Source organism: Haliotis rufescens, unplaced genomic scaffold, assembly GCF_023055435.1.
Source record: "Haliotis rufescens isolate VD_foot unplaced genomic scaffold, xgHalRufe1.0.p SCAF_3, whole genome shotgun sequence".
NCBI classification, from domain to species: domain Eukaryota; kingdom Metazoa; phylum Mollusca; class Gastropoda; order Lepetellida; family Haliotidae; genus Haliotis; species Haliotis rufescens.
This window is the reverse complement of record NW_025964001.1, coordinates 23,199,585-23,224,079: the sequence shown is the minus strand read 5'-3', so window position 1 is coordinate 23,224,079 and position 24,495 is coordinate 23,199,585. Positions and strand designations below refer to the sequence as shown.

Genomic DNA, 24,495 nt, shown 5'->3' with positions numbered 1-24,495 from the left:
CTTTTTGCTTTGAAGTGGGGTAAGAGATTTATTCCCTGCTGAGAAATTTATTACCCTCGAAGGTGGGGTTACACAGAATTTTGGGCACGTGGACCAATCAGATCTCACCATTCCGACATTGAGGTATGATAAAGTAGTTTGTAGAGACGTTGTACACTGCCCCGTGAGGGTGTTCGTACAAAAGAAATTCTTCTAAGGCCTGTAAATTGACAGAATCAGGGGTTCGGTGAAGTGGGATCAATTACAAGATGGGCCTTTTGAAAGACTCACAATCCAACCTATTACAAAGGAAACCTCAAGCAGATTGGAAAGTCCATGAGCACTTTCCTTGCATATCCATACCAATGTTACATCACTTAACAGCTACTTCTTAACACCCTACTATACATGGCTCGACAAGCTTCAGTGGGATGAGAACTCGGAAGCAATGATCACCCACATTCAGAAACATTATGCCAGTTCTGAAACGAACATGTACTTCTTACCACAAAGCTCCAATAGTGTATCAGTAAATGTTTTATAACAGTGCAGTTAACAAAACTTAGGGTGGCCTATATTGTGAAAAAGAGAAAAATAATCCTCAGTTGGCCCACATGCTAATCAATAACATTGTAGATACAGGGATCTGCAAGTGCCAGTTTCCATTTCAAGATGGCAGACATTACAAAGTGACATGTCCTCAATTTAAGATGCTTTTAAAGTGCCCAAAATTGCATTACATATACTGTATTCGACGTAATAAGCGCCCTGCTCTAATAAGCGCCCGCAGCGATATTTGTTAATATAATGGCTAGTGAACAATCTCAATTAGCACCCGTTCCAATTGATTAATGTATACAAGACTTATTTATTTGTGTATAATACGCACTCGTATGATTATATTCACCCTTAATTATGGGCGATTAAACTCTGGAAAAATATATCTGTCGTATATAAACATTTCAGGCTGTCAGCATAAACCGCGAAATTTACGATCTTTCAACTCAAAATAATATTCTAATAAGAGCCCCCTATTTCTAATTTTGAGAGCGCCCTGGGCGCTTATTACGTCGAATACGGTATTTATTTTACCGTTTCAAAAGTCAAGTTGCCAAAATAGCCAAAAATTATTTCACTTCATAATGGATGATAATTATCCAGATACCAGATGATTATATATTTCTGTTTGTGTTGTACTATTTACCCAAAAGGCCAATTTTAAAATTGGTGTTACCATAAAAATGATGCAACTGTGTTTCTGTCTAACCATGACATGCTTCAAAGTGAGCTCAGTGTGTAAAGAACTGGAGTTGGCATATGCCAGAGTTTGAAATGAAAGCTTTGAAAACATCTATATTTCTGAAGGTAACCATCAACAGAAATATCTAGAAAAGATGCAAGCAAACGATTTGGTCACTACTTCAATCTTCATGAAAATAATTTAAAAACACAAATCATATTTCCAAGATCATAGTTTAATATCTACACATAAAATAAGTCAACAAAATGGATGACATAAAAGTGAAATGATGAAATGCATGACCAAATGAGACATATGTTAAAACACTTCACAATAATTACACAATTTTCTCAAATAATAAACTGATGACTTGGACAATTTTAATGTGAACACAATCATATCATCTGTAGCACTGCCCTTCACCTTCCTGTGCTTCAAAAACTTTGGGAAGATGTTTTCCATCCCACATCTCAAAAACCATTGAACCGTAGCATGCAGACATTCACAAGTTGGAAATGGCAGGATTGTTTATAATCAGGAAACACAATGTGTCTGCATTAGGTCAAATATGAAATGTGATTCTGTATTAGGGTGACAAATAAGATGATAGTTCCAAAAATGACCAGCTAAGCTGTCCCATGTGAATTGCAGAAAAGTGAAAAATGCATTCGCAAAATTCGCAAGTTTCATTTGGTATTCATGTACAGTTTGGGAAGGACAACACATTATTTACATGATAACAGTTCATTTTCACATGTACACGACAAATTAAAACTGCTGATTATGAATGCAAGTCAAACAAGTGATGTCACCTGGATCTGTCTGGTAAAAAAGGTTAGATGTTGAAATATATGCACAGCCATCAGCACAATTGTCAAATACAATTCTCTGATTATTTACAATCCATGCACGCTATCGTGATCACAGTTCATACTAGCAGATTTAAGTTCTCAGTGTAGATCAGTCATCCTTGTCATCATCCTTTCGGTCATCCCCATTGCTGGTTGGTGATGCATCCCTCTTGTCAGGGGACTTGGACCTGGAACGGGACCTGGACCTAGACCTGACCTTGCTCGGGCTGGCAGAATCACGATTATCTTTGTCAACCTTCTTGGAACGGGATTCACTCCTACTCCTTGATCTGCTACGACTGGGACTCCTGCTTCGACTGCGGCTTCTGCTTCTGGAGCGACTCCTTGATCGGCTTCTTCGGGATCTGGAACGGGAACGGCTTCGGCTCCTGCTACGACTTTTGGAGTATGAACTGGAGAGGAAAAGGAAAAATGCAGAGTACATGACATTGAAGTTTAAAATCTATGTTTACTAACCAAAAGTCAGGATCATGCATTTCACAAAAGAAGATTTTCTCATGACACTTTTTAAGCAAACATGTTTATTATGTATAATTAGTGCACAAATGGTGTAATTATCTGAAAATTTAGAAGCCTCAATGACAATGGTTCTTGGGTAAACACTAAGTACAACATGTACAAACACCTGTCTTTTCTTTTCATTTCATTTTTACACTCTAGGACGAATCACTTGTTAAAATATTAACTTCATCAGGTGATTAAAAATATACATGTTACTTTACAAGAAATTACAAATATCTGATTTAGCTGAATTTGATAAAAGTAACTCTTCCAAAAAAATATTTCATGTTATGGGATAACTTAAAAAATATATTCAATGCTATTATATTTTGGAGAAATGGTTCAAAGGCAATAATCAATTTGAATTGAAGTAGAAGAAAAGTCAGCATACCGGCCACGTCTCTTGGGTTTGTCTTCCACTACACGGATCTTCCTTCCATTGATTTCAGTGTTGTCTAGCTTCTCCATAGCATTCTTCATGTCTGAGTATGTAGCAAACTCCACTATTCTGAATTACAAATAAACTGTCATCATGTAAGGTAGAAAACAAATTTCATTTTATTGTCCTGAAATGACAAAGATGTTAAGCACAAAGAGGGTCAGTAGATTTAAGTTGCAACTCCCAATTATCTTTAGATCTGGTTTCCATAACTATCTCAAACTTACCCTTCATTCTTGTGCTTCTTGTGTGCATCAGCAAACGTAACTTCACCCGCCTGACGCATGTAGTCCTTAAGGTCCTTGAACACACAAAGAATAATCATAAAACAATGGAACATACATTATGAAGAAAGATTTATCTTACCACAACAGCATACAGCTTCTCCATACCTGTTCCTAAAGAGAAATTACCAACCCTACTAAACAAAGGAATATTGAACCAGTTTCTGGATTTCTCATTGTTTTTATATGCCAATGAAAAAAAACAAGCTTGTAAACTTCCTTCACAACAAGTGCATCAAAGGCTTTTTAGTTCCACAAACCAGTGAACATAAGAAAATGTCATTTAAAAACCATTAAAAATGTAGATGATTGTACAAGAAATATCCATTTCCATAGAACCTCATTCACTGCATATCCATTATGTACTTCCGCTCCACTGCCTTCAGCTACATTTCCCCATAACAGTTTGCATGATAGAAACAACTTGAGTATTCACTTCATTCACATTAGTCAACATATATAAATTTCACTACATGCTAAACAGATACACCATGAGAGAATGTTAGATGTTCACTCCCAGTATATTCAAAATTTGTACTCACAAGACTTGCTGTTCTTAATCAACTGATCCCAATTGTAATCAACTGATGTTAGTTAATATCAAAAATTTTAAATGTTAATACATATCAGTAAAGTATCCCCATGTAACTTAAAATTTGGAAAAAAGGTAAAATGTTTCATCTTTAAAAAGGACTCAAAGTTTATGCCAAATTTACAATTTCTGACATTGCACATAATTAAATTGAAATCATAAATGAAGATACTCATCACTCATTTCCCCTACACCTACTTTCAGCATAAGAGCATTCAAAACAATTACCTCTGTACTTTCCCTTAATCAAGAGCTCATTTCTCAAAGGCCAAAGCAGGTATGGACCCTATATACGCTCTGCAAGAACGGACCTCGGGTTGACGGCTGGAGTCAGTGCCCAACAAGTAGGGCCAGTATCTGATCTCTTGCTCATAAGACGGATGAGAATAGACCCCAAGGGATGGACCTGTTCTGTATGGTGCCCCAGTCGTTCGCCAAGGCAACCGACTGAGCACCCTGACTGGAAGGAGGAACCTGTCTGAGAGGAAGCTAGTGCTTGGAAGACCGTGTCCCCAATGAGTGACTGCATTTTCTTTAATTCAATAGGGTTTCTTTGAGCCAGATCTCCGAAAGTTTTCTGAAAACTAAAATTTGTTTTTTCGTCCAACCCGAAACCAGACTCTGGAAGGACACCCCTTGTAGCAGAAAGGACCAGCGTAGAATGGCATGCTGCTAGATTAAGACCTGCAGAGAGACCAAGTGCAGTTTGGCTGTGTCGTTCAGTAAGACCCTGTGATACAGTCCGACAGCGCTTGCCTGCCTGCCTGTATGCCTGCCTGACCTAGGCCGATAGCTAGTGGCAATCCTCAGACCTAAGGACCTTGGTTCAAGTTCGAGACCCAGTGACCCCATCAGGCTTCAGCGAGTCTCCCGAGCTTGGGGGAAGATAGATAACATCTTTAAAATTAGTAACTGCCAAAAACAATGGAACACAAATAATTAAGATTCTTCTCTTTCCAAAATATTAACAATTCAGTTCCATATTACTACACATTATCTAAAAGGGGTTTTCTATAATTTCCTTGCTTTAGAAAAAAATTCTAAATGCTGCAACTGAAATAGATAGGAGGCAATGGATACAACATGCAAGGCATAAGACAGTAAATAACTCACCTGCCAGCTAACCCTTGATGAGAGATTCTCAATGATCAACCTGTACTCTGTATGTGTAGGTGGTCCATAGCGACTGCAAAACACAACAGGACATTTTATACCAATCAACTGCAACCAATCAATTTCTTTCATAATGCTCAAGCTCTTAAATAACAGAAAAAACATTTGTTGTTGATTTCACTACCATACAAAAGAAAACAATACCTGTCTCTGCCACCACCGCCACCACCCCTACGACGTGGGGGATATCCACGATCCCGATCTCTGAAGGAATCCCCTCTTGGTCCTCGAGCGTGCTCTACAATACACCTGAAAACAAACACTCAAAATGATAATCACTCCAGTTGAGTAAATAAAGTAACATGGTACTGGGAGTATATGTAATTTAACATTTTCAGCAATATTCAAACACAGCAATCAGTCCATAAGAATCTGGACTAGACAAAGCATTTATAAGAAACAAGCATCAATCCACTCAAATTATAATCAAATACATACAAAAAATCATGCAAAAGATGTCAGGGGACACTAACCACAACTTCTTGTTAATACACCACTGTATTTCATTACGTAGGATAAAATTGTTAACTTCTTTTTATTACCTAGGAATTAGGGAAAGACTAATGTGCTAGTGTAACATTAATTACATAATAGTAATAAGTGTACAAAAGAATGTTACATTCAAATACAGGTCTAACCAGAGTTCTGCGATTTTTTGTAGTACCTCTTTAACACCAACATTAATATATAGATTTCCTGCTTGTGAAACAATTGGGATTGGTTTGCAGCACGAAGCAACATTTATTGAGACCACCCTTTGTTCCCAAATCCAAGACATGGAACAAGGTACAAATTTGCTCAGGGAGGTAATTTCTCCGATCAGTTGCAGCCAAAGTATCTACCTCACCTTTCGCCACACAATTCTTTGCCATTTAATTCGTATACAGCATCATCAGCATCTCTGTAATCTTCAAATTCCTGAAATGAAATTAAACATTCTCTGAAGCTCATAGATTCGGACCAACAAGCATAGGAAAGACTTCCACTTGTATTCCCCCCTACAAAAGTTATATATGTATGCATTACTGCTCAATCCTTTTAATTATATATAATTTTTAGGGGGCATACGTGCGGATATCTTACCGAAGGATTTATCTTAAAAACGAACCACACTTATGTTTACTAAGGCTATTTGGGTTTCATTCACAATATGGAAAGTAATATCTACTGTGCGTTGCCTCTCAATCCTTTTTATTATATTAATATTATATAATTTCTACACAGGAGACTTACCACGAAGCCATAGCCATTTTTCAACATAACATCTCGGATTCTGCCATAGTTTCTGAAGAAACGCTCAACGTCCTTTTCTCGTGCGTGGTTAGATAGTCTGCCAATATATAATCTGGTGCCCATTTTGATCTGGAAAATAAACAAAGAGTATGTAGTGTTGAGTCCGGACACGTGTCGACACACCAGGCTACGTGCAGACAGGGCCTGCATACACAATGACGCCAACAAAATAATGATCTTCATGTTAGAAATCAATCATAAGAAAATAATATTTCATTAGTTGTTTCCCTACATACAACAGATGTAAATCACGACGAATCCAATGCGATTACATAACAATGAAGTAGCCGATATCTGTACGATGAAAATATCCGAAATGGGCTATTCTATCCTGTCTCACACAAAACCAAAATGGAGGACCAGACAGCCAAATCCCGATTATTTGGAAAAAAGTATCGAGAGAAATGTTCACAGTTAGCGGAAATTTCCGTCCTGTTGACGAGCCTCCTTGGTAGAAACATGCTCAATTAATTACTTCAGTTAATTAGAAAGACAGATATATGTTGTCTTACTCTTCTGCAAAATCGAGAATATAACCCACCAATTCAACACGCACTGGTCGCCTTTCTTCTACCCAGAGTGCCTTGCTCGCTATCCTGCGTGGAGTTTGTGCGTAGAAATCGAGGTTCAACTCCGTTGAGAAAAACACCGTGCGCACAAGTGACGGCGGACCAACTTCCGATCGTCTGCTAGCACAAAGAAAGAAAGCAGACGACGAACAAAGACATTAATCTGAGCTGGTTAGACTTGCTTTTTCATAATCTAAATTGGTTCAGGTTTCATAAATACACATATTCCACATTCATGGTGCAGGACAATATTTTGGTCAAACGTCCCTCCTTGCAAACAAGTCAACAAAGAGAATGTACGAAGATCACGAAATAGGCACCTTGCATGTTCTTTGGGAAGTGATTAGTACCTAATCTACCAATTCAAGGGCTTGACTGCTAAGCTAGAGCATACAGTAAACTAACGATTAAACTGCTTTTGGGGACAACGACACAATAAGTTGTCTACAACGGGATAACATAACAAATTAAATGAAGTCTGTGAAATCAGAGATCACATACACGGTAATAGATTATTATATCTATTAAATATGGTCTCTGGTGAAATCAACAATACTAGGCCTATCTTTCAGCCTAATGAGATAGGATCCAGGCCTAGATACATAGGGAGAGTGTCAGTATACCCTAAGTTTTTAATGCGTTTTAGGTCCTTGTGAAAATGTAAATGTAAGAATATATTTTACCCGAAAACTTACTCCATTTTTGGTAAGGGATGTCCACAAGCTCCTTCCACAGTAGGTAAGGTGAAATGGGATTACCGTCATGTTTGACATTATTTCACATATATAGTGACGTAATGCACCTGTGTCTCTTTGTAGCTGCTTGTGCTTATGCTGTTTCAATAAGTCTAGCCCACTGAGATACCATGCCGGTGATAACATTGGTACCCCGCTCAAACAGATTATACACACTCCAGCTTTTTTTTATGCCCTTAATGCTGAGTGCCACAAGGGTAACAACATGTACCACCTATATTAATGTCTGTCATGACCAGGGAATCGAACCACCAACTTTTCACTCTTCAGGAAGACCATCCATCCATGACACCATGGTACCTTTCGATCTTAGTCATTTTGGCAGCTGTGCAAAAATAATAGGTTTTTGATGTACTAATATACTGAAAATAATTACCCTCCCCTAATGCTTGTACATTGTTTTCATGACCCTGCCTGAAAAAACAAAATGCAAAAGCACTTTATATTTTATTATAAATTCAATTGTCCATTTTGTTCATGAGCTGCCCCAAATAGATCTAGAATCTATGTGTATTAATTTCTATGACCCTCCCCTAGAGACTGTCATATTATTTGATAACCCTCCGCTAATTCTGTGTACCATTAGAATATATACCGTAATTATTACGGTAAAAGGTTGAAAGCCAGGCTTCAATAGCATTCAGTCCTGGCCAAAGAAGACTCAGAATGCAAGTTGTGTGGTTACAACAATCTTATCATATGGTCATCCTTGTAATCAAGTCTGAAAAGAAAATGCAACAAAATAACATTGTGTCACAAATATATTTTATTGAGCATGAACTGAAAAACATATATATTGCAGTTATACTCAGGCTGCTTATAGCTCACATATTTATGACCTGATATAACAAGATCACACTCCACAGTAAGCCACTTAAATTGGCAACTTCTGAGATTGAAAAAAACCTGAATCTGAGCAGAGAAAACATCCATACTTGAAAACAGATTCCTTCAGTAAGTGTCAGAAATTGTACCAGTGATTTTCGGCCATGATTTTACTTTCACAGGATGAATAGGAAAAAAACTGGCCATTTGGTCCTTATAAGAATGCAAATTTGTCAAAATTTCAGAACACAAGCTCTGCATGAAAAAAAGATAGAGACATATCATAATCTTTGTCCACATATAAAAAAATTTCAGATATCCTACATTACTGAAATAAATGTTAGGAGAGAACTAGGGCTGGGACGGGTAACTCTGGTACCCGGGTCGGGTGGGTACTGAGTAGGACCCGGGTACCCACAGGACTACCCGGACCCGTAGTTAGTCACGTGATATATTGTTTGATGTAAAAAATTATCTAGAACTCTATGGTGACACTACAAGTCACTAATATAATGTTCGCATTTCTTTCTGACTATGCACCCATTCCTTCTGACTTTTCATATGGTTGAATAAAGATATAACTAAATTCAACTTCAGTGTATGAATGACCAGATTGTATACTAATAATAATACATGGACATCTCCTGAGACCTACAGTGGGTACCCGGGTAGGGTCGGGTAAAAGGGGGGGTGGGTATCTGGGTAGTAAATTTGGACTCGTCTCACCCCTAGAGAGAACCTTCACTTTTGGTATAGTAAATACTTTCTCAACAATTTACGATAAAATAAAACAAGAGTCATCAGAAAGATGACATTTCCCCCCCACAACTGTCTGTAAAGTAACCACAAGTAAATGTGCAATTCTGTATGTAATGAGTCAAGAGTTGAATGTTCTTGAAGAAGCATACATTGTTTACCCACAAAAGATAAACCATGGTCGCATCCATATGAAATGGAAAGTAAAACAAGTGTGTTTCTGTGGGTTTTTTTATGCAAACAAATGACAAATTACAAGAAACAATAACTAAACAAGCATATAGTCAACGAAGTCATCTATATCCCCCGCCCATTTTAACCCGTTATGGTCCCAAACCAGGTAACTGACCAAACATTTCTCTTAGCCCATGTCAAAATAGCTGCAATGGAAATTCTAAAATAAACATTTCTAAAACTCCTTAATATCAAATGGCACCAGTTCAGTATGTGCTTTATATATAGACATGCAATGTTTGGCAAGAAAATATTTAACAGTTTATTTGTTATACTCCATAAGTGAACCCATCCTATATTTAAACCTAAATCCAACTTGTTGCCATGGGAATGTAAAAAATAAAAATTTATAAAATTCCTAAATAGCAAAAGGCACCAGTTCAGTGTGTGCCTTGTAGACATGCAAAGTTTTGTAAGAACGTATTTAAGAATTGTTTTTTGAGTTACGCTCTGGAAACGAACACCACCCTTACAGAACCAACCATAAGTATAAGTCCAACCAATCTCATTAAAATCAGATCTTAGTTTTCGCTACCGCTAAACAAAGATCTGAGGATATCCCATTACAAGTCACGTCAGAACGACCTTTCGCGAAAATTGACTGACCAATGAAATGACTGACATAATATTGACATTAGCCAATCAGAAGGCAGGTATCTCGAGCTTTACGTCACTAGTTTCAAACTGGCGACTACACTTCGGAACATATTTTGACATATTCTCGATTAAAAAATTTGAAACTGACCAAAACAACATTCTGGAATGGCTCACAGATGGCCTAGAATGTATGGATATAATCATAAAACTCGTAACTGTCTTTCGAATACCCTGTGTTAAATATTTCGAGGTTGCATGATTAGAAAACACATTCCGACTGTCACTTTCAGGATCTGGTAAGCGACGCTCTGATTGGTTGGATGAAAGGCCGTGCTGACGTGACCTGTAATAGGATGTCCTCAGATCTTTGTTTAGCGGTAGCGAGAACTAAGATCTGATTTAAATGAGATTGAAGTCCAACTTGTTGCCATGTAAACATAAAAAATAAAAACCTCTAAAATTCCTAAATAGCAAAAGGCACCAGTTCAGCATGAGTCTGATAGACATGCAAAGTTTTGTTAGAAGGTTTTGAATGGGTTTTGAGTTACGCTCCGGAAACGAACTCTACCCTAAAGAACGTAAGTCCAACTTGATGCCATGGAAACGTAAAAAAATGTAAAAAATTAAAAATTCCTAAATAGCAAAAGGCACCAGTTCACTATGTGCCTGGTAGACATGCAGAGTTTTGTAAGAAAGTATTTAACGTTTTTTTAGTTACGCTCCAGAAACGAACACCCCCCTTTTAGAACCTCAAAAAATATAAAAAAGTAAAAAGAATATAGTTCATGCTGTCCCTCAAAACAATATACTTAATCAATCAAAATAAAAGCCCAGGTGAGCTGTGATCAAACATGTTACACCTATGAGCAGCAATAGAAATTGGCACCAGTCCTATAGTCTTGCCAAACTGCCCAATAGTTGAGGTATTTAAAGGACCAGTAGAAATTTGCCAATTTTATGGGTTTTGCTATTATGTTATCATTATAAGGACTAGTGGACTAAAAATGTTAGATTCTATCGCTGGTGAGTGTCCAGGTTAGAATTGGTCTTGTTGTAAGAGGCGATTAACTTGTTTGATTCATGTCATCGTATCCCATTTGCATAGGGAGATGCTTATGATGTCAACCACTGGATTGTCTGGTCCAGTCTAGATTATTTACAGACCGCCCTCATTTTCTTAAAAGGCTTATTTAGAAATTCAAAGATGGGTGTCTCACAGCCTTAATAGAAATAAGAAATCAATGTAAAGGTTTTTGTGTCAATAATGGGTGGAAATGTCTGTGCCATGTGTCATCTCTATCGCTCCAGGGAATTCGGAAATGAAAATTATGCTTTTTCAAAAGCATAGATTTTGAATTATCTCCCCTGAGACAATAACAAAAATAATCTTATTTTCAAATGTTCTCTGACAATTCGACTGAGAGCCAAATACTTAATATTTCTTATGCATTTTATGGAATAGCAGACATCAGAGCTTGCATACTTCTTACCCAATGTAGACAAGTAGCTTCTTAGCAGCCGCATTTTAAGGATGGGTTTAAACAGCCCTTCAGATCATCTTCCTCATCTTATAACAGACTGATTGTTTCAGAGAAAGGTAATACCTGTATGTACCTGCCCCATAAGCAAAGTATGCTAGAGAGATGGAATGTGAAAATTGACACTGTGATGCACAGCAGATTTCCTTCACATTCCTTTTCAAATACTAAAGGATCAATGGCAGGCATATGCTGACTAGTATTTCAGTACAGAAGGATAAATACACTTTGTCCCTTGACCTGTATGCTTTGAATATTTCCAAAAATCAACTCACAGGAAGTTTGTCGACTGATTATTAAAACATCAGCTATTTGATATTCAGTACCGCTGTTTGATGGAGTTTGTGTATTTGAAGAATCAAAGTCACACCTGGAAACAGCTGCTTTCACGTCATGAGTATATGTGTTGATTGAAAGAAGATGATGTACCTGCAACTCACCACCAAAAATATCTCCTGAACTGTATACACATGTATGTAGCTTGCACCAGCTGATGTTTCTCAGCATGAATTTAAGCTAAACTTTCATAATTGTGCAGTTCTTGAAGCACAGTTTGCGAAGAATGTTTACTCTCAAATCTTAGTTCAAAGATAACGATTTTGGAGAAATAATTCTGGATAGTGTATCAAATACTGGAGTTTTGGATGTTACCATGTGTTTGGCATCAACGTTTTGCATTCATACAAATAGGCTTCTGTTACAAAATTTAAAAGTGTTACTTGTGATTCATGTAACTTCAGACTACACACTATTTCCTCAATTTTTAAATTTAAAAAGAAAAAGAAAAATCAGACTGTCATCAACATTAGTAACATACTTTTCAACAAGTAATTAAAAAAGCCTCACAAACATCCAATTTTGCACGGACTGTCCTGATATTTTCAGCAGTAGAAACTAACGTTTTTAGTCCACTAGTCCTTGGAATGATAACATATAGCAAAACCCTTAAAAGTGATAAATGTCTACAAGTTCTTATGATACCTGAACCTTTTGGGCAGTTGGCAAGCACTACAGGACTAGTGACAATTGCTAATGCTGATTTTACTTCACATTGTCGTATAATATTTAGTTTGTCACAGGCATCAGTTCCAACATAAGGAAATGAATTATTATTTACGTGAAGCTGACCAACAGTGAGTGATTTGGGTTTAAAGCCGCATTGAACAGTATTCCAGTAGGGCTGAGACGGGTAAATCAGGTACACGGGTTGGGTGGGTCCTGAGTAGGATCCAGGTACCCACCGGACTACCTTGACCCGTGGTTAGTCACGTGATATATTGTTTAATGACAATAACTCACTATAGCTCAGTGGTTTCACTAAAAGTCACTAAAGTTCTGACGTAAAAGTAAAGTAAAGATAATGCTTCATTTAACTTAAGTGTATGCATGTGTTTGATATATGTATCTAGTAGTTTTGGCCAGGGCTGTGGTAAAACAATTCCCAATCAGACATTTTGTTCCCAACTCTTGATACCTTCAGTTGGTACCCCGGTAGGGTTGGGTAATGGAGGGGTCAAGTACCCGGGGAGTAGATATGGTCTTGTCCCAGCCCTATATTCCAGTTACATCATGGCATGTCAACTTGATGTGGGTGGAAAGGCTGAAGTTTTAGTTGGTTACCAGTTTGCACACATATGGTGCTGACAACTAGGAAACATAATCAGGGCAAACTGTGAATCAAACCCACACAGTGAATTGCAGCGCTTTAAGACTGAGGAACCTGTTCCCCCAATGATCAGTTAACCACTGCCTATGTGTTACAAAGATATATATGAGCTTAAAATCACATAGCAAAATGCCTAAAAAAAGATGACGGCACCACTGGTTATATGATAATGCAAAAAGCTCATTGAAGATAAAGAGTCACACTTTATACCTTTGTGATTGTTCACATTTTCAGAAACTACCAGTACACTGTGCTCATAACATTCCCTTGATCTTCTGACACTGACAATGTCCCTCAAGAAAATATGCTTAAGGAATCAAGCAGCATCTACAAAAGTATTGACTTGGGTAACATCAAGAAAATCCTCATCATTTGAGACAACAGGTTGTTCCCAAGAATACAAAACTTTTTGTAAAGTGTAAATCTGTCACATTTTAGTGTACCTAGTTGATTATTTCAGGCTGACATTGTCCAACAAGCAGTGTTTGCTCATGTACGAGACCAAACTGACTACCAACAGATTTCCCTCGGCACAAACACATTACTGCAGCTTATGATTATTGTAAGTGCGATTTAATATTCACACTAGAAAGTTATCTGCACTACATGACCCTTCCATGAAATACACCTGCTGATGACTAAGATTTTCTTTGAATTTTCAACTGAGCATTGTATTTCCATTCACCCTTTGAATACTGGACAGACACTGCATTGTACTACATGTATCATAACTTTACACAGTTACCATATTTTTTAAGGTAAAGGCTTACAGTGTAATAAAGCAAGATGAAGAGTTGGAATTTGTGCACCAAGACTTCTATGTGAAATTCACGAGCTTGTCCATGGTGCTGACAAACTTGGAAACTATCAGGTCAAACCAGGATTCAATTGTCCCACGATCATTATGCCATGGAATACCAATATATCATATCTGTAAGTGATGTTTTAGTATTTGTTGTCTTGAAGACAGTAATGAAATTGAAATCAATAAGTAAACTGTCTTCAGAATTATATCATGCGGCTATATCAATAAAGAACAGTACAAATATATTTCAGCTCAGCCTTTCATGTGTTGAATTATTTATAACTTGACCTTGCTATGTGATATGTATGGTATTGCACCAAAGTGTATGGTTGGTCCAAGTTCCACATGTTTGCAAGCCCTCCTGCCTTGATCAAATAAATGTCCCAGCAATGCAGCTCATTATATCTTTATAAAAATAGTGACATGGCACTGTAGCTCACCTGGATATGTTGTAGTCAACAATTTTAAATGTTTACAGACAGCCAACTTTAAAACCAAATTTGCCATCAGAATTTCTATTCAAATATTTTCTGCTTTAAATGAAGAGGCTAAAATTATTAACAAATATGAAACAAGTAACAAATTTCCAAAAAGTTTCAACCCAGATCCTTATTTGCATGCTAAGGAGAAAGTGGCATCTATTAATACCATACAATTGTTTCACTAAAAAAAAGAGGAAAGAGTAAGACCCAATGATTTGAACTAAATTAAATAGGATGTCACCATAAGGAGGAAACAAACAGGTTCAGGATCCTCAGGAAATTTTAGAGAGTTGAATTCATTTTGGGAGATTTTAAGACCATTACCAATACCTGCAACTTGAAGCCAAAAAAAAGCCATAAATAGGTTTATTTAAAGTTCAATTTGACAAATTATGTGATGTTTCAGCTTCATTTGTTTCTGAGCAGTCTCCTAAACAGAGTTCCAAGTGTCCAGCATAGTATCTCTGTCACAGGCCATTTTTCACATCTTACAGTCCATTCACATTCAAGATATTGCTTACCCGATATGTTTTGGACAAGTCTACAAATCTAGATAAACATGTCATAGAATGGTTAACTTTCATTGATGAAATACCCTAAAATATTAAAAACTATTTCCATTTGCGCAGTTATTCTTTGTTTACATTGGTTGTATGGCTCCATGTGCTGTCATTGAAGCTCTAGGAAGAGCTAGCAATAGGGTCACTGATGTATAAAGAATTTAAGATGTCATGCACCTCACTGTTGCAGTTGTAGTAGCATATCTATATAATTATACAAAATATGTAAAAAGCGCCCTTATACTTGCATTCGGCTAATCTGTTCTGATTTCAGAATAAGTAGTTTGTTTACAAACAAAAGAAACGTCTGGTGATATGCAAATTAACCTGTCGCAGTGGTGTGATGCCAAGTCAACACTGCACAGGAGTGTGGTTTCTGAGATGCTTACACAGATGCTGGAAAAGCATGCCATGACAGGTCCCTTGACCTTCAGTCAGGTGAGCTAATAATGTGATACAAATCATGTGAGAAACAAATTTCCACATTCATACTTTAATATCTATACATAAAATACATAAAACAAAACACATGAAGTAAAAGTGAAATGACACATGAATAAATGATACAGATGTTAAAACACTTTGCGATAATTACATAATTGTACAAAATAATAAGGTGATGATTTGGACAATGTTAACACAAACAATCATATGATAAGCAGCACTGTCCTAACACTCCAGTGCTATTAACAGGGAAGATTGTTCATTTGAAATGGCATGATTTTGTATATCAGAATACAAAGTTAAAGAGTCTGTATGGTTTCACGCCACTTTCAGCAATATTACAGCAATATCATGGTAAGACACCAGAAATTGGCTTCATACATTGTACCCATGTGATGAATTGAATCGGAGTCTGGCGTGAATAGCAAACAATTAAACACCAGGCTACCCCACTGCCCCTATCAAAGTTGAAGATAAAACATGAGATGTAGTCATTGATTAACATGATAACAGTTCACTTTCACAATCATGTACACAACAGATTAAAAATGCTGATCATGAATGCAAATCAAACAACTGATGTCACCTGTCTGGTTAGAAAGGTTAGATGTTGAAATATATGCACAGCCATCAGCACAATTGTCAAATACAATTCTCTGATTATTTACAATCCATGCACGCTATCGTGATCACAGTTCATACTAGCAGATTTAAGTTCTCAGTGTAGATCAGTCATCCTTGTCATCATCATCCTTCCGGTCATCCCCATTGCTGGCTGGTGATGCATCCCTCTTGTCAGGGGACTTGGACCTGGAACGGGACCTTGACCTAGACCTGACCTTACTCGGGCTGGCAGAATCACGATTATCTTTGTCAACCTTCTTGGAACGGGATTCACTCCTACTCCTTGATCTGCTACGACTGGGACTCCTGCTGCGACTGCGGCTTCTGGAGCGACTCCTTGATCGGCTTCTTCGGGATCTGGAACGGGAACGGCTTCGGCTCCTGCTACGACTTCTGGAGTATGAGCTGGAAAGGGGAAGGAGAAATGAAGAGTTCATGACAGTTGTAAAATCAATCTCCACATATAGTAGTTTTTCAAGATCCAAGAAAAGCTTTTTGTCCAGGCACCTATTATGACATAACAGTCAAATGAGGACATGTGTACAATAGCATTTATGGAGAGATGACCCTTTCACCCTCATAAGACAAATCTGTTAAAGCAGAAATTGTCGTAAAAATTAATTGAAGCTAAAACAAAAACTTACCGGCCACGCCTCTTGGGTTTGTCTTCCACTACACGGATCCTCCTTCCATTGATTTCAGTTCTGTCTAACTTATCAATAGCGTTCTTCATGTCTGAGTATGTAGCAAACTCCACAACTCTGAAATATAGGGAGTTGTATTTAAAAAGATATATCAAAGCCATTTACTATATAACTACAAAATACATTTCAATCAATTAACCCACTGAAGTTGGTTTACTGGTTGGTTGTTTCAAGTGACTCTGCAATATTCCAGCTATATGACTGCGGTCTGTAAATAATCCCGCCTGGACCAAACAATCCAGTGATTGATATGAGCAGCGATCCACGCAGTTGACATGCATCAACCAAGTCAGCAAGTCTGACCACCTGATCCTGTTAGTCGCCTCTTACGACAAGCATAGTCGCCTCTTACGACAAGCATAGTCGCCTCTTACGACAAGCATAGTCTCCTTTTACAGCAAGTATGGGTTGCTGATGGGTTGTTACATTTGATGATTTCATAGAGTTGTGGGTTTGTAGCCATGGAAGGAAAGGTCATATTTTTCTGTTGCACCCATGCCACCGTATCTCCCCCAAGGCTAGTCGACATCTGGGCCTTGCTGTCTGGATCCTGCATACTGTGACATGCTGCATTGTCCATAATAAGGGACTTGGCAGGCAAAGCAGGGATCTATTTATTTTCACCAACTCCAGAAATAACTGTGGTAGTCCCTGTTGTCCTTGGCTCAAAAAACGAGGTCACAGTCTGGGACAAAACCCTGACCAGCCCAGCCAGCATAGAGAATAAGTCTTTCACTTATTCCCATTGGTAAGTTTCTCCCCACAGACTCACCATTTTTCCTGAATGCAGATTAACAATTACACGTCTGACTTGATTTTTCTGAAAACATGTCTAATTGATCAACCCTACACGGTTTTGATATGTTCCCAACCTGCTTTGCCCGATTGCTAGAGTCTCGTCGACGGACAACATCTTTCACTCTTTCAGAAGACATACCACAAGCTTTAAAAGATTTTTCAAGTAATGGGAATAAATATAACTAGAAGCAGATAATGTTGGGTACAGTGTTTTCATTGCCATGTACCATATTGACAACTAATAGACTTTTCCCGATTTTGAGCTATTTTGCAATTCATCGTTCTCATTTGGAGTCAAACAGACTGTAATATGGAATGGAATTAAACTTTTCTTAGCTAGATTACAGTATACTGTGCATGAATAACTTACATTTTACAATTTACAAGTTTTTCTTCAGCTGACATTTTCCCCCCAAACTTGTTATTATTCCAGAGGGTTTGCCCCCTACAGATGCCACTTTTATTAAATTCATACATAAGTGACACAAGACACCAGAACACCAAAATTGTACATTTGGGCTTAACTTAAAAGATCCTTTCATTGATGTGGGAACAATTTTCAATTTGGCTGCTAGGTGTGATTCTATATTAGAAGCATCAAACAATATGGCCAACCGCTATTTGACAATGCTGAACATACCCCTTTTTTGTACTCATGAAACTGACATTTTGGGGTGGGTGGTCAGACTCGCTGACTTGGATGATGCATGTCATCATTCCCCAATTGTGTAGATTAAGGCACATGATTGTTGATGACTGGATTGTTTGGTCCAGACATGGTTATTTACAGAACTATGCCATATAGCTGGAATATTGCGTAGTGTGGTGTAAAACAACAAACAAACAAAACTGATGCAATGCCCCAATCAGTTGCAACTCACCCTTCATTCTTGCGCTCCTTGTGTGCGTCTGCATATGTAACTTCACCTGCTTGACGCATGTAGTCCTTAAGGTCCTTGAACACACAAAGATTAATCATAAAACAATGGAACATACATTATGCAGAAACATGTTAATCTTACCACAACAGCATACAGCTTCTCCATACCTGTTCCCAAAGAGAAAAAAATTATACCATCTAAACCTGAATACAAGAATACCTAAGATGTGTAAGAATTTTTTGGTCAACTAAAGAAATAGCCCTTTCCTGAATTCATATCAATCAAACATGTTATTCTCACTGAAGCTGTATTGACATGACCATACTGCCCACTGCATACTCCCATTTCTGAAATTTGTAAAAATCCTCAACAGAAGTGGGTATAAAGCTGCTGAATTCCTCAAACAAATGAACATAGGAGCAGTAATGTATACTCACATAACTTAAACATATTATTCACACAGAAGCTGTATTGACATATGACCATATTACACTGCATACTCATTTTATACTTCATCAGCTGACAAAGTCTCTGATCCTGGATCCAGTTCCCCGTCTTCAAACACATATACCACTTAGAATATTCATAGCTAAATAGAAATGAACTCTTCACTGAATTTGAACATCAAAGAATTTGTAACAAAACATATCTCTTTTTTCAGTGCATGACTGCATTAGATAAAGCCTTCTGAGTACTAATGTAATTGTTTTCACCCTATATTGAACAAGATCTTTCTCAGGCACCCAACGCCTTCTATTTTCTTTTGAGTAGTAGATCAATGATAAACTTTCAGGTAAGTTTCTTCAAAACATTTTTGGGAAAAATCATACGTGATTAAATTAGGCCAAGTGTAAACTTTAGAAAGGTTCACAGAAACAATAGCAAGTGACTTTACAACTGATCATTTCTGTCATTGCAGTTGATTAAATAAAAATCACAAGTGAAGATACTTATCCCTGTTTCCCCTACACCTACTTTCAGCATAAGAGGAGCATTCAAAACAATTACCTCTGTACTTTCCCTTAATCAAGAGCTCATTTCTCAAAGGCCAAAGCAGGTATGGACCCTATATACGCTCTGCAAGAATGGACCTCGGGTTGACGGCTGGAGTCAGTGCCCAACAAGTAGGGCCAGTATCTGATCTCTTGCTCATAAGACGGATGAGAATAGACCCCAAGGGATGGACCTGTTCTGTATGGTGCCCCAGTCGATCGCCAAGGCAACCGACTGAGCACCCTGACTGGAAGGAGGAACCTGTCTGAGAGGAAGCTAGTGCTTGGAAGACTGTGTCCCCAATGTGTGACTGCATTTTCTTTAATTCAATAGGGTTTCTTTGAGCCAGATCTCCGAAAGTTTTCTGAAAACTAAAATTTGTTTTTTCGTCCAACCCGAAACCAGACTCTGGAAGGACACCCCTTGTAGCAGAAAGGACCAGCGTAGAATGGCATGCTGCTAGACTAAGACCTTCAGAGAGACCAAGTGCAGTTTGGCTGTGTCGTTCAGCAAGACCCTGTGATACAGTCCGACAGCGCTTGCCTGCCTGACCTAGGCCGATAGCTAGTGGCAATCCTCAGACCTAAGGAACTTGGTTCAAGTTCGAGACCCAGTGACCCCATCAGGCTTCAGCGAGTCTCCCGAGCTTGGGGGAAGATAGATAACATCCTTAAAATTAGTAACTGCCAAATACAATGGAACACAAATAATTAAGATTCTTTTCTTTCCAAAATATTAACAATTCAGTTCCATATTACTACACATTATCTAAAAGGGGTTTTCTATATTTTCCTTGTCTTAGAAATAAATTCTAATTGCTGCAACTGAAATAGGAGGCAACGTGCAAGGCCAAAGACAGTAAGTAACTCACCTGCCAGCTAACCCTTGATGAGAGATTCTCAATGATCAACCTGTACTCTGTATGTGTAGGTGGTCCATAGCGACTGCAAAGCAAAACAGGAGATATTATATCAATCCACTGCAACCAATCAATTTCTTTCATAAACTATAATCTCTTAAATAACATTAGAAAAAGAATCCTTTGTTGCTCTCACTAACAAGACATATTAAAGAAAACAATACCTGTCTCTGCCACCACCCCTACGACGTGGGGCGTACCCACGATCCCGATCTCTGAAGGAATCCCCTCTTGGTCCCCGAGCATGTTCTACAATACACCTGAAAACAAACACTCAAAATGATAATCACCCCAGTTGATTAAATAAAGTAACATGGGACTGGGAGTACATGTAATTTAACCTGTTCAGCCATTCTCAAACCACATCACAGCAATTAGTAAATACAAATCTGGACTAGACAAACCATCAATAAAAAAACTCGAGCAACAATCCATGAGGTCAGATGTTATCTAGAAGAGTCTGACCTATTCTCCCCCGCAATCCCCATGAAGACTATAAACACGGCGATAGGTACAAGTAGTAGTTTAAAGGGGGGGGGGGGGAAGAGTTTAAATACATAAAAATCATGCCTAAGGTATCAGGGGCAACTTAATTCCTATAAGTGTGCAACCATACTTGTTAGTTGATATATATTACTCTGACATTATGCATGTTATGAGTCACATACCTGCACTTCACTATGTAATTATCTTGTTACCTCCGAATTTAGGTCATGTATTTACTAACTGTAGCACATCTTAATGTTGATGCCAGTTTATGAAAGCAATTTTATTTTCAAAATATTATAATCAATTCAAGGGGCAAAAGGGGTTATAGATGGGAAATAATGTACATATATTATTTTCGCGATTTGGTAGTTTTCCTTATTATGCATCGAGTGCAGTATATTAAGTATATATTTATAGATGCTGCACATATCAAACACTATCTACCGTGGGACATCTTTTGGAATAAATTAATTAGGGTTGTAGGCTCTGGTTTGTAATGACAATGACAGCTATTCAGGGGATCTGAAGGGGTTGTACCACCTTCTCATGTGCAAACAAATGCATTTCAGTACCGATAACTATTTACTGTTATGAAACTTCCATGGAAGCCACTCTTACAACAAGCATAGTTGCTTTCACAGCAAGCATTGGTTGCTGAAGACGTAACCCCAGATCTTCACAGGTAAATATGTGTGTGCACAATTGACAGGATCTTCAAATATACATATCCAATAGTTGCAAAAGTATATCCTTTTTTTCACTGCACAAGCACTTCACGATACTTAACTCTTAGTTCATCCATTCACATATAGATTTCCTGTTTGAGAAAGATATGAGGTCTATTTACACTCACATGACTCGATGCAAAACTTTTCTAGCCCTTTTTCAAAGGGGCAACATTGATTAGACACCACCTCACCATCCCCTGTTCCTAAAAATGCATGATATTAATGGTACAAATTAGTTAACAGACTTTTTCTTTACTTTCCCATTAGCTGTTGACAAAATATCAGTCTCACCTTTCGCCACACAATTCTTTGCCATTTAATTCATAAACAGCATCATCGGCATCTCTGTAGTCTTCAAATTCCTGAAAGACAAAACATTCTCTGAAATAGCTCATAGAGTCGCACCAACCGGCAGTTAACGTAAAAACGAATTCCAATAAAGTTTACTAGGGCTATTTGGGTTTCATTGATAATGTGCACACATGAGACTTACCACGAAGCCATAGCCATTTTTCAACATAACATCTCTGATTCTGCCATTGTTTCTGAAGAAACGCTCAACGTCCTTCTCTCGTGCGTAGTTAGATAGTCTGCCAATATATAATCTGGTGCCCATTTTGATCTGGAAAATAAACAGTAAGGATGTAGTGGTGAGTCCGGACACATTAACTTGATTAAGTGCAGACGAACATAACGCTGCCTATGCATCCACAATGACAAAAAAAAAAAAATGTCTTCCGCAATCAACGTGTCAAATTTAGATTATCATTTTCATTCCTAAAATATGACCTTATTATCACGACACTTTCAAGGCGAACATGTGGCCATGAAGTGGTCCATACTGTATGAATGAAATTTCCAAATAATCGGGCACAAACCTTTCTCACATCAAACCAAAATGGAGGAAGGACAAACTACTATATCGAAACTCCCAATATACTTTGAGAAAATGTCGAAATTCTCACAGTTAGCGGGATATTTTCGTCTGTCCACGAGTCCTCTTTGCAGAATATGCACAATAATTTACTTTAGTTAACTAGAAAACGAGAAATTGGTCTCTCACTCTTCGACAAACTGTAAAGAAATCCACAAAATCAACACGCACTGATCGGTTTTCTACCCAGAGTTCTTTGCGGTCCAACCTGCGTGGAGTTTGTGCGTAGAAGAATGAGGCCACGTTCCAGCCGCTTAGCACCATTCAGAAAGAGACGTGCGCACAAGCGACGGACAAACTTTCGATCGTCTGCTAGCCCCAATTTTTATAAAAAGCAAACCACTGACAAAGACCATAATATTTGAGGGCTGTCTAGTTGTTGTTTTTTTATCATCTAGATTTGTCCCGGTTTGAGAAAATATACATTCCAGTGTTGTTGTTCAGGATATACACGTGCTGAAATATTTTGACAATGGCACTGTCGAAATAGGTCGACTCTATATACATATTGTGGTATGAACAATACGATCTTATAAATAAGATAAAATCTGCCAAATCTAGATAACCTACTTATGAACAATTTCAGAAGATAAAAAAACCTAAAAACATTTATCTTGATGGAAATATATAACCTATACAAGCTGTTTGTGTGTTGTTGTTTTTGTTAACGCCGCACTCAGCAATATTCCAGCCAGATTCAAATCTGTGAATAATCAAGTCTGGACCAAAGAATCTAGTTATTGATATGATGAGCATCGATCCAAGCACTTTGGATACGATGATATGCATCAACCAGGTCAGCGAGCCTGACCACCCGATCCAGTTAGTCGATCGCCTTATACGACGCATGGGTTGCTGAAGACGTATTCTAACCCCAATCTCACCGGGATACATGCTGAGATTTGCTCCTTGCTGTATGGTTAAGGAGGCTGCCAACCCCCAACCAACCTCCTGTACGCGGGATTTGGGGTATTTTTTCACTAGTTTAACTGCAAATCGTACCCTTTTATGAGCTAGGAACCTGTTCTATGGTTTTCGTCTGTGATCGATATTCTGCCTCTGTAGACTGAACTTCTGACATGTGCTTTTGAAGTATTCAGGATTCAGGGGCGAACAAATGAAATTCAGAGTGAACAATTTTAGACGGTATTCAGCGTTTAGGGGGAGGAGGGGGTTTGCTCCCTAGTTAAGGGTATTGGGACTTTGGTAAAGTGTGTGTATTTTACCGGACACCTTCCATTTTGGTAAGGGATGTCCATGACTCCTTCCATATGGTAGGTGAGGTGAAATGGGGCTTTATGTCACGTTTAAGATTATTTCACTTTTATAGTTACGTGCATGCATGCGAGCGTGTGCGTGCGTGTGATTGCGTTTGGCAGCTTGTTATATTCTGGGCTGATGCCGGCTTTTAATATCAAGCCAACTAATATACCATGCAGTGGTAACATTGGTACCCCACTCAAACAGATTATACTCATCCCAGGTCAGTCCTTGTTTTATGCTCTGATGACAAGTAACAGGCAACGAAACAACCGGTTTCATCTATTAACACCTTTTGGTATATGATGCGGACAGGGATCGGACCATCGACCTTCGCTCAGATCAAACACTCTATCCGCTACACCTTGGAGACGGCCTCCTTACTTAGTATTTTTTTTATGAAACGTACCGTTTATTTAAATGTGACCCCAATGGATATCACTGATGAGGTTCTCGCTTGTCATGGAATTTGAGTTGTTTTATGTGGAACTCCAATTTACTGTTTATGAATTGCTATGATATTCATTTTCGAGGTTCAATCATTTGTATGAACCGTACCAA

General features: G+C 38.0%; 2 protein-coding genes and 1 long non-coding RNA gene across 7 annotated transcripts; 1 reads left to right on the top strand and 2 right to left on the bottom strand.

Moving 5' to 3' along the window:
• Positions 1–1,436: 1,436 nt before the first annotated feature.
• On the bottom strand, positions 1,437–7,046 carry LOC124146492 (serine/arginine-rich splicing factor 6-like). Of its 2 annotated transcripts, none has more exons than XM_046516807.2 (8): positions 6,915–7,046; positions 6,314–6,442; positions 5,928–5,998; positions 5,225–5,329; positions 5,021–5,093; positions 3,259–3,332; positions 2,984–3,100; positions 1,437–2,483 (listed from the first exon to the last, which is right to left on the bottom strand). In XM_046516807.2, exons 2-8 carry the CDS (start codon positions 6,434–6,436, stop codon positions 2,180–2,182), a joined length of 867 nt encoding a protein of 288 aa, XP_046372763.1. In that variant the 5' UTR covers positions 6,437–6,442; positions 6,915–7,046; the 3' UTR covers positions 1,437–2,179. The 2 variants fall into 2 exon arrangements, with proteins under 2 accessions (XP_046372763.1, XP_046372764.1); XM_046516808.2 differs by having other exon boundaries at positions 6,886–6,937.
• Positions 6,995–14,509, top strand: LOC125384486. Its single transcript, XR_007223287.1, has 3 exons — positions 6,995–7,113; positions 13,548–13,697; positions 14,072–14,509. It is a non-coding gene; the product is annotated as an uncharacterized LOC125384486 (long non-coding RNA).
• Positions 14,510–15,637: 1,128 nt separating this feature from the next.
• LOC124146489 (serine/arginine-rich splicing factor 4-like) lies at positions 15,638–22,953 on the bottom strand. 4 transcript variants are annotated; one of them, XM_046516802.2, is made up of 8 exons: positions 22,804–22,953; positions 22,234–22,362; positions 22,032–22,102; positions 20,688–20,783; positions 20,476–20,548; positions 18,612–18,685; positions 16,873–16,989; positions 15,638–16,633 (listed from the first exon to the last, which is right to left on the bottom strand). In XM_046516802.2, the coding sequence occupies exons 1-8, from the start codon at positions 22,936–22,938 to the stop codon at positions 16,333–16,335; spliced, it is 996 nt and encodes a 331-aa protein (XP_046372758.1). In that variant the 5' UTR covers positions 22,939–22,953; the 3' UTR covers positions 15,638–16,332. The 4 variants fall into 4 exon arrangements, with proteins under 4 accessions (XP_046372758.1, XP_046372759.1, XP_046372761.1 ...); XM_046516803.2 differs by having other exon boundaries at positions 22,846–22,953; XM_046516805.2 differs by having other exon boundaries at positions 22,619–22,876.
• Between the last annotated feature and the right edge of the window lie 1,542 nt (positions 22,954–24,495).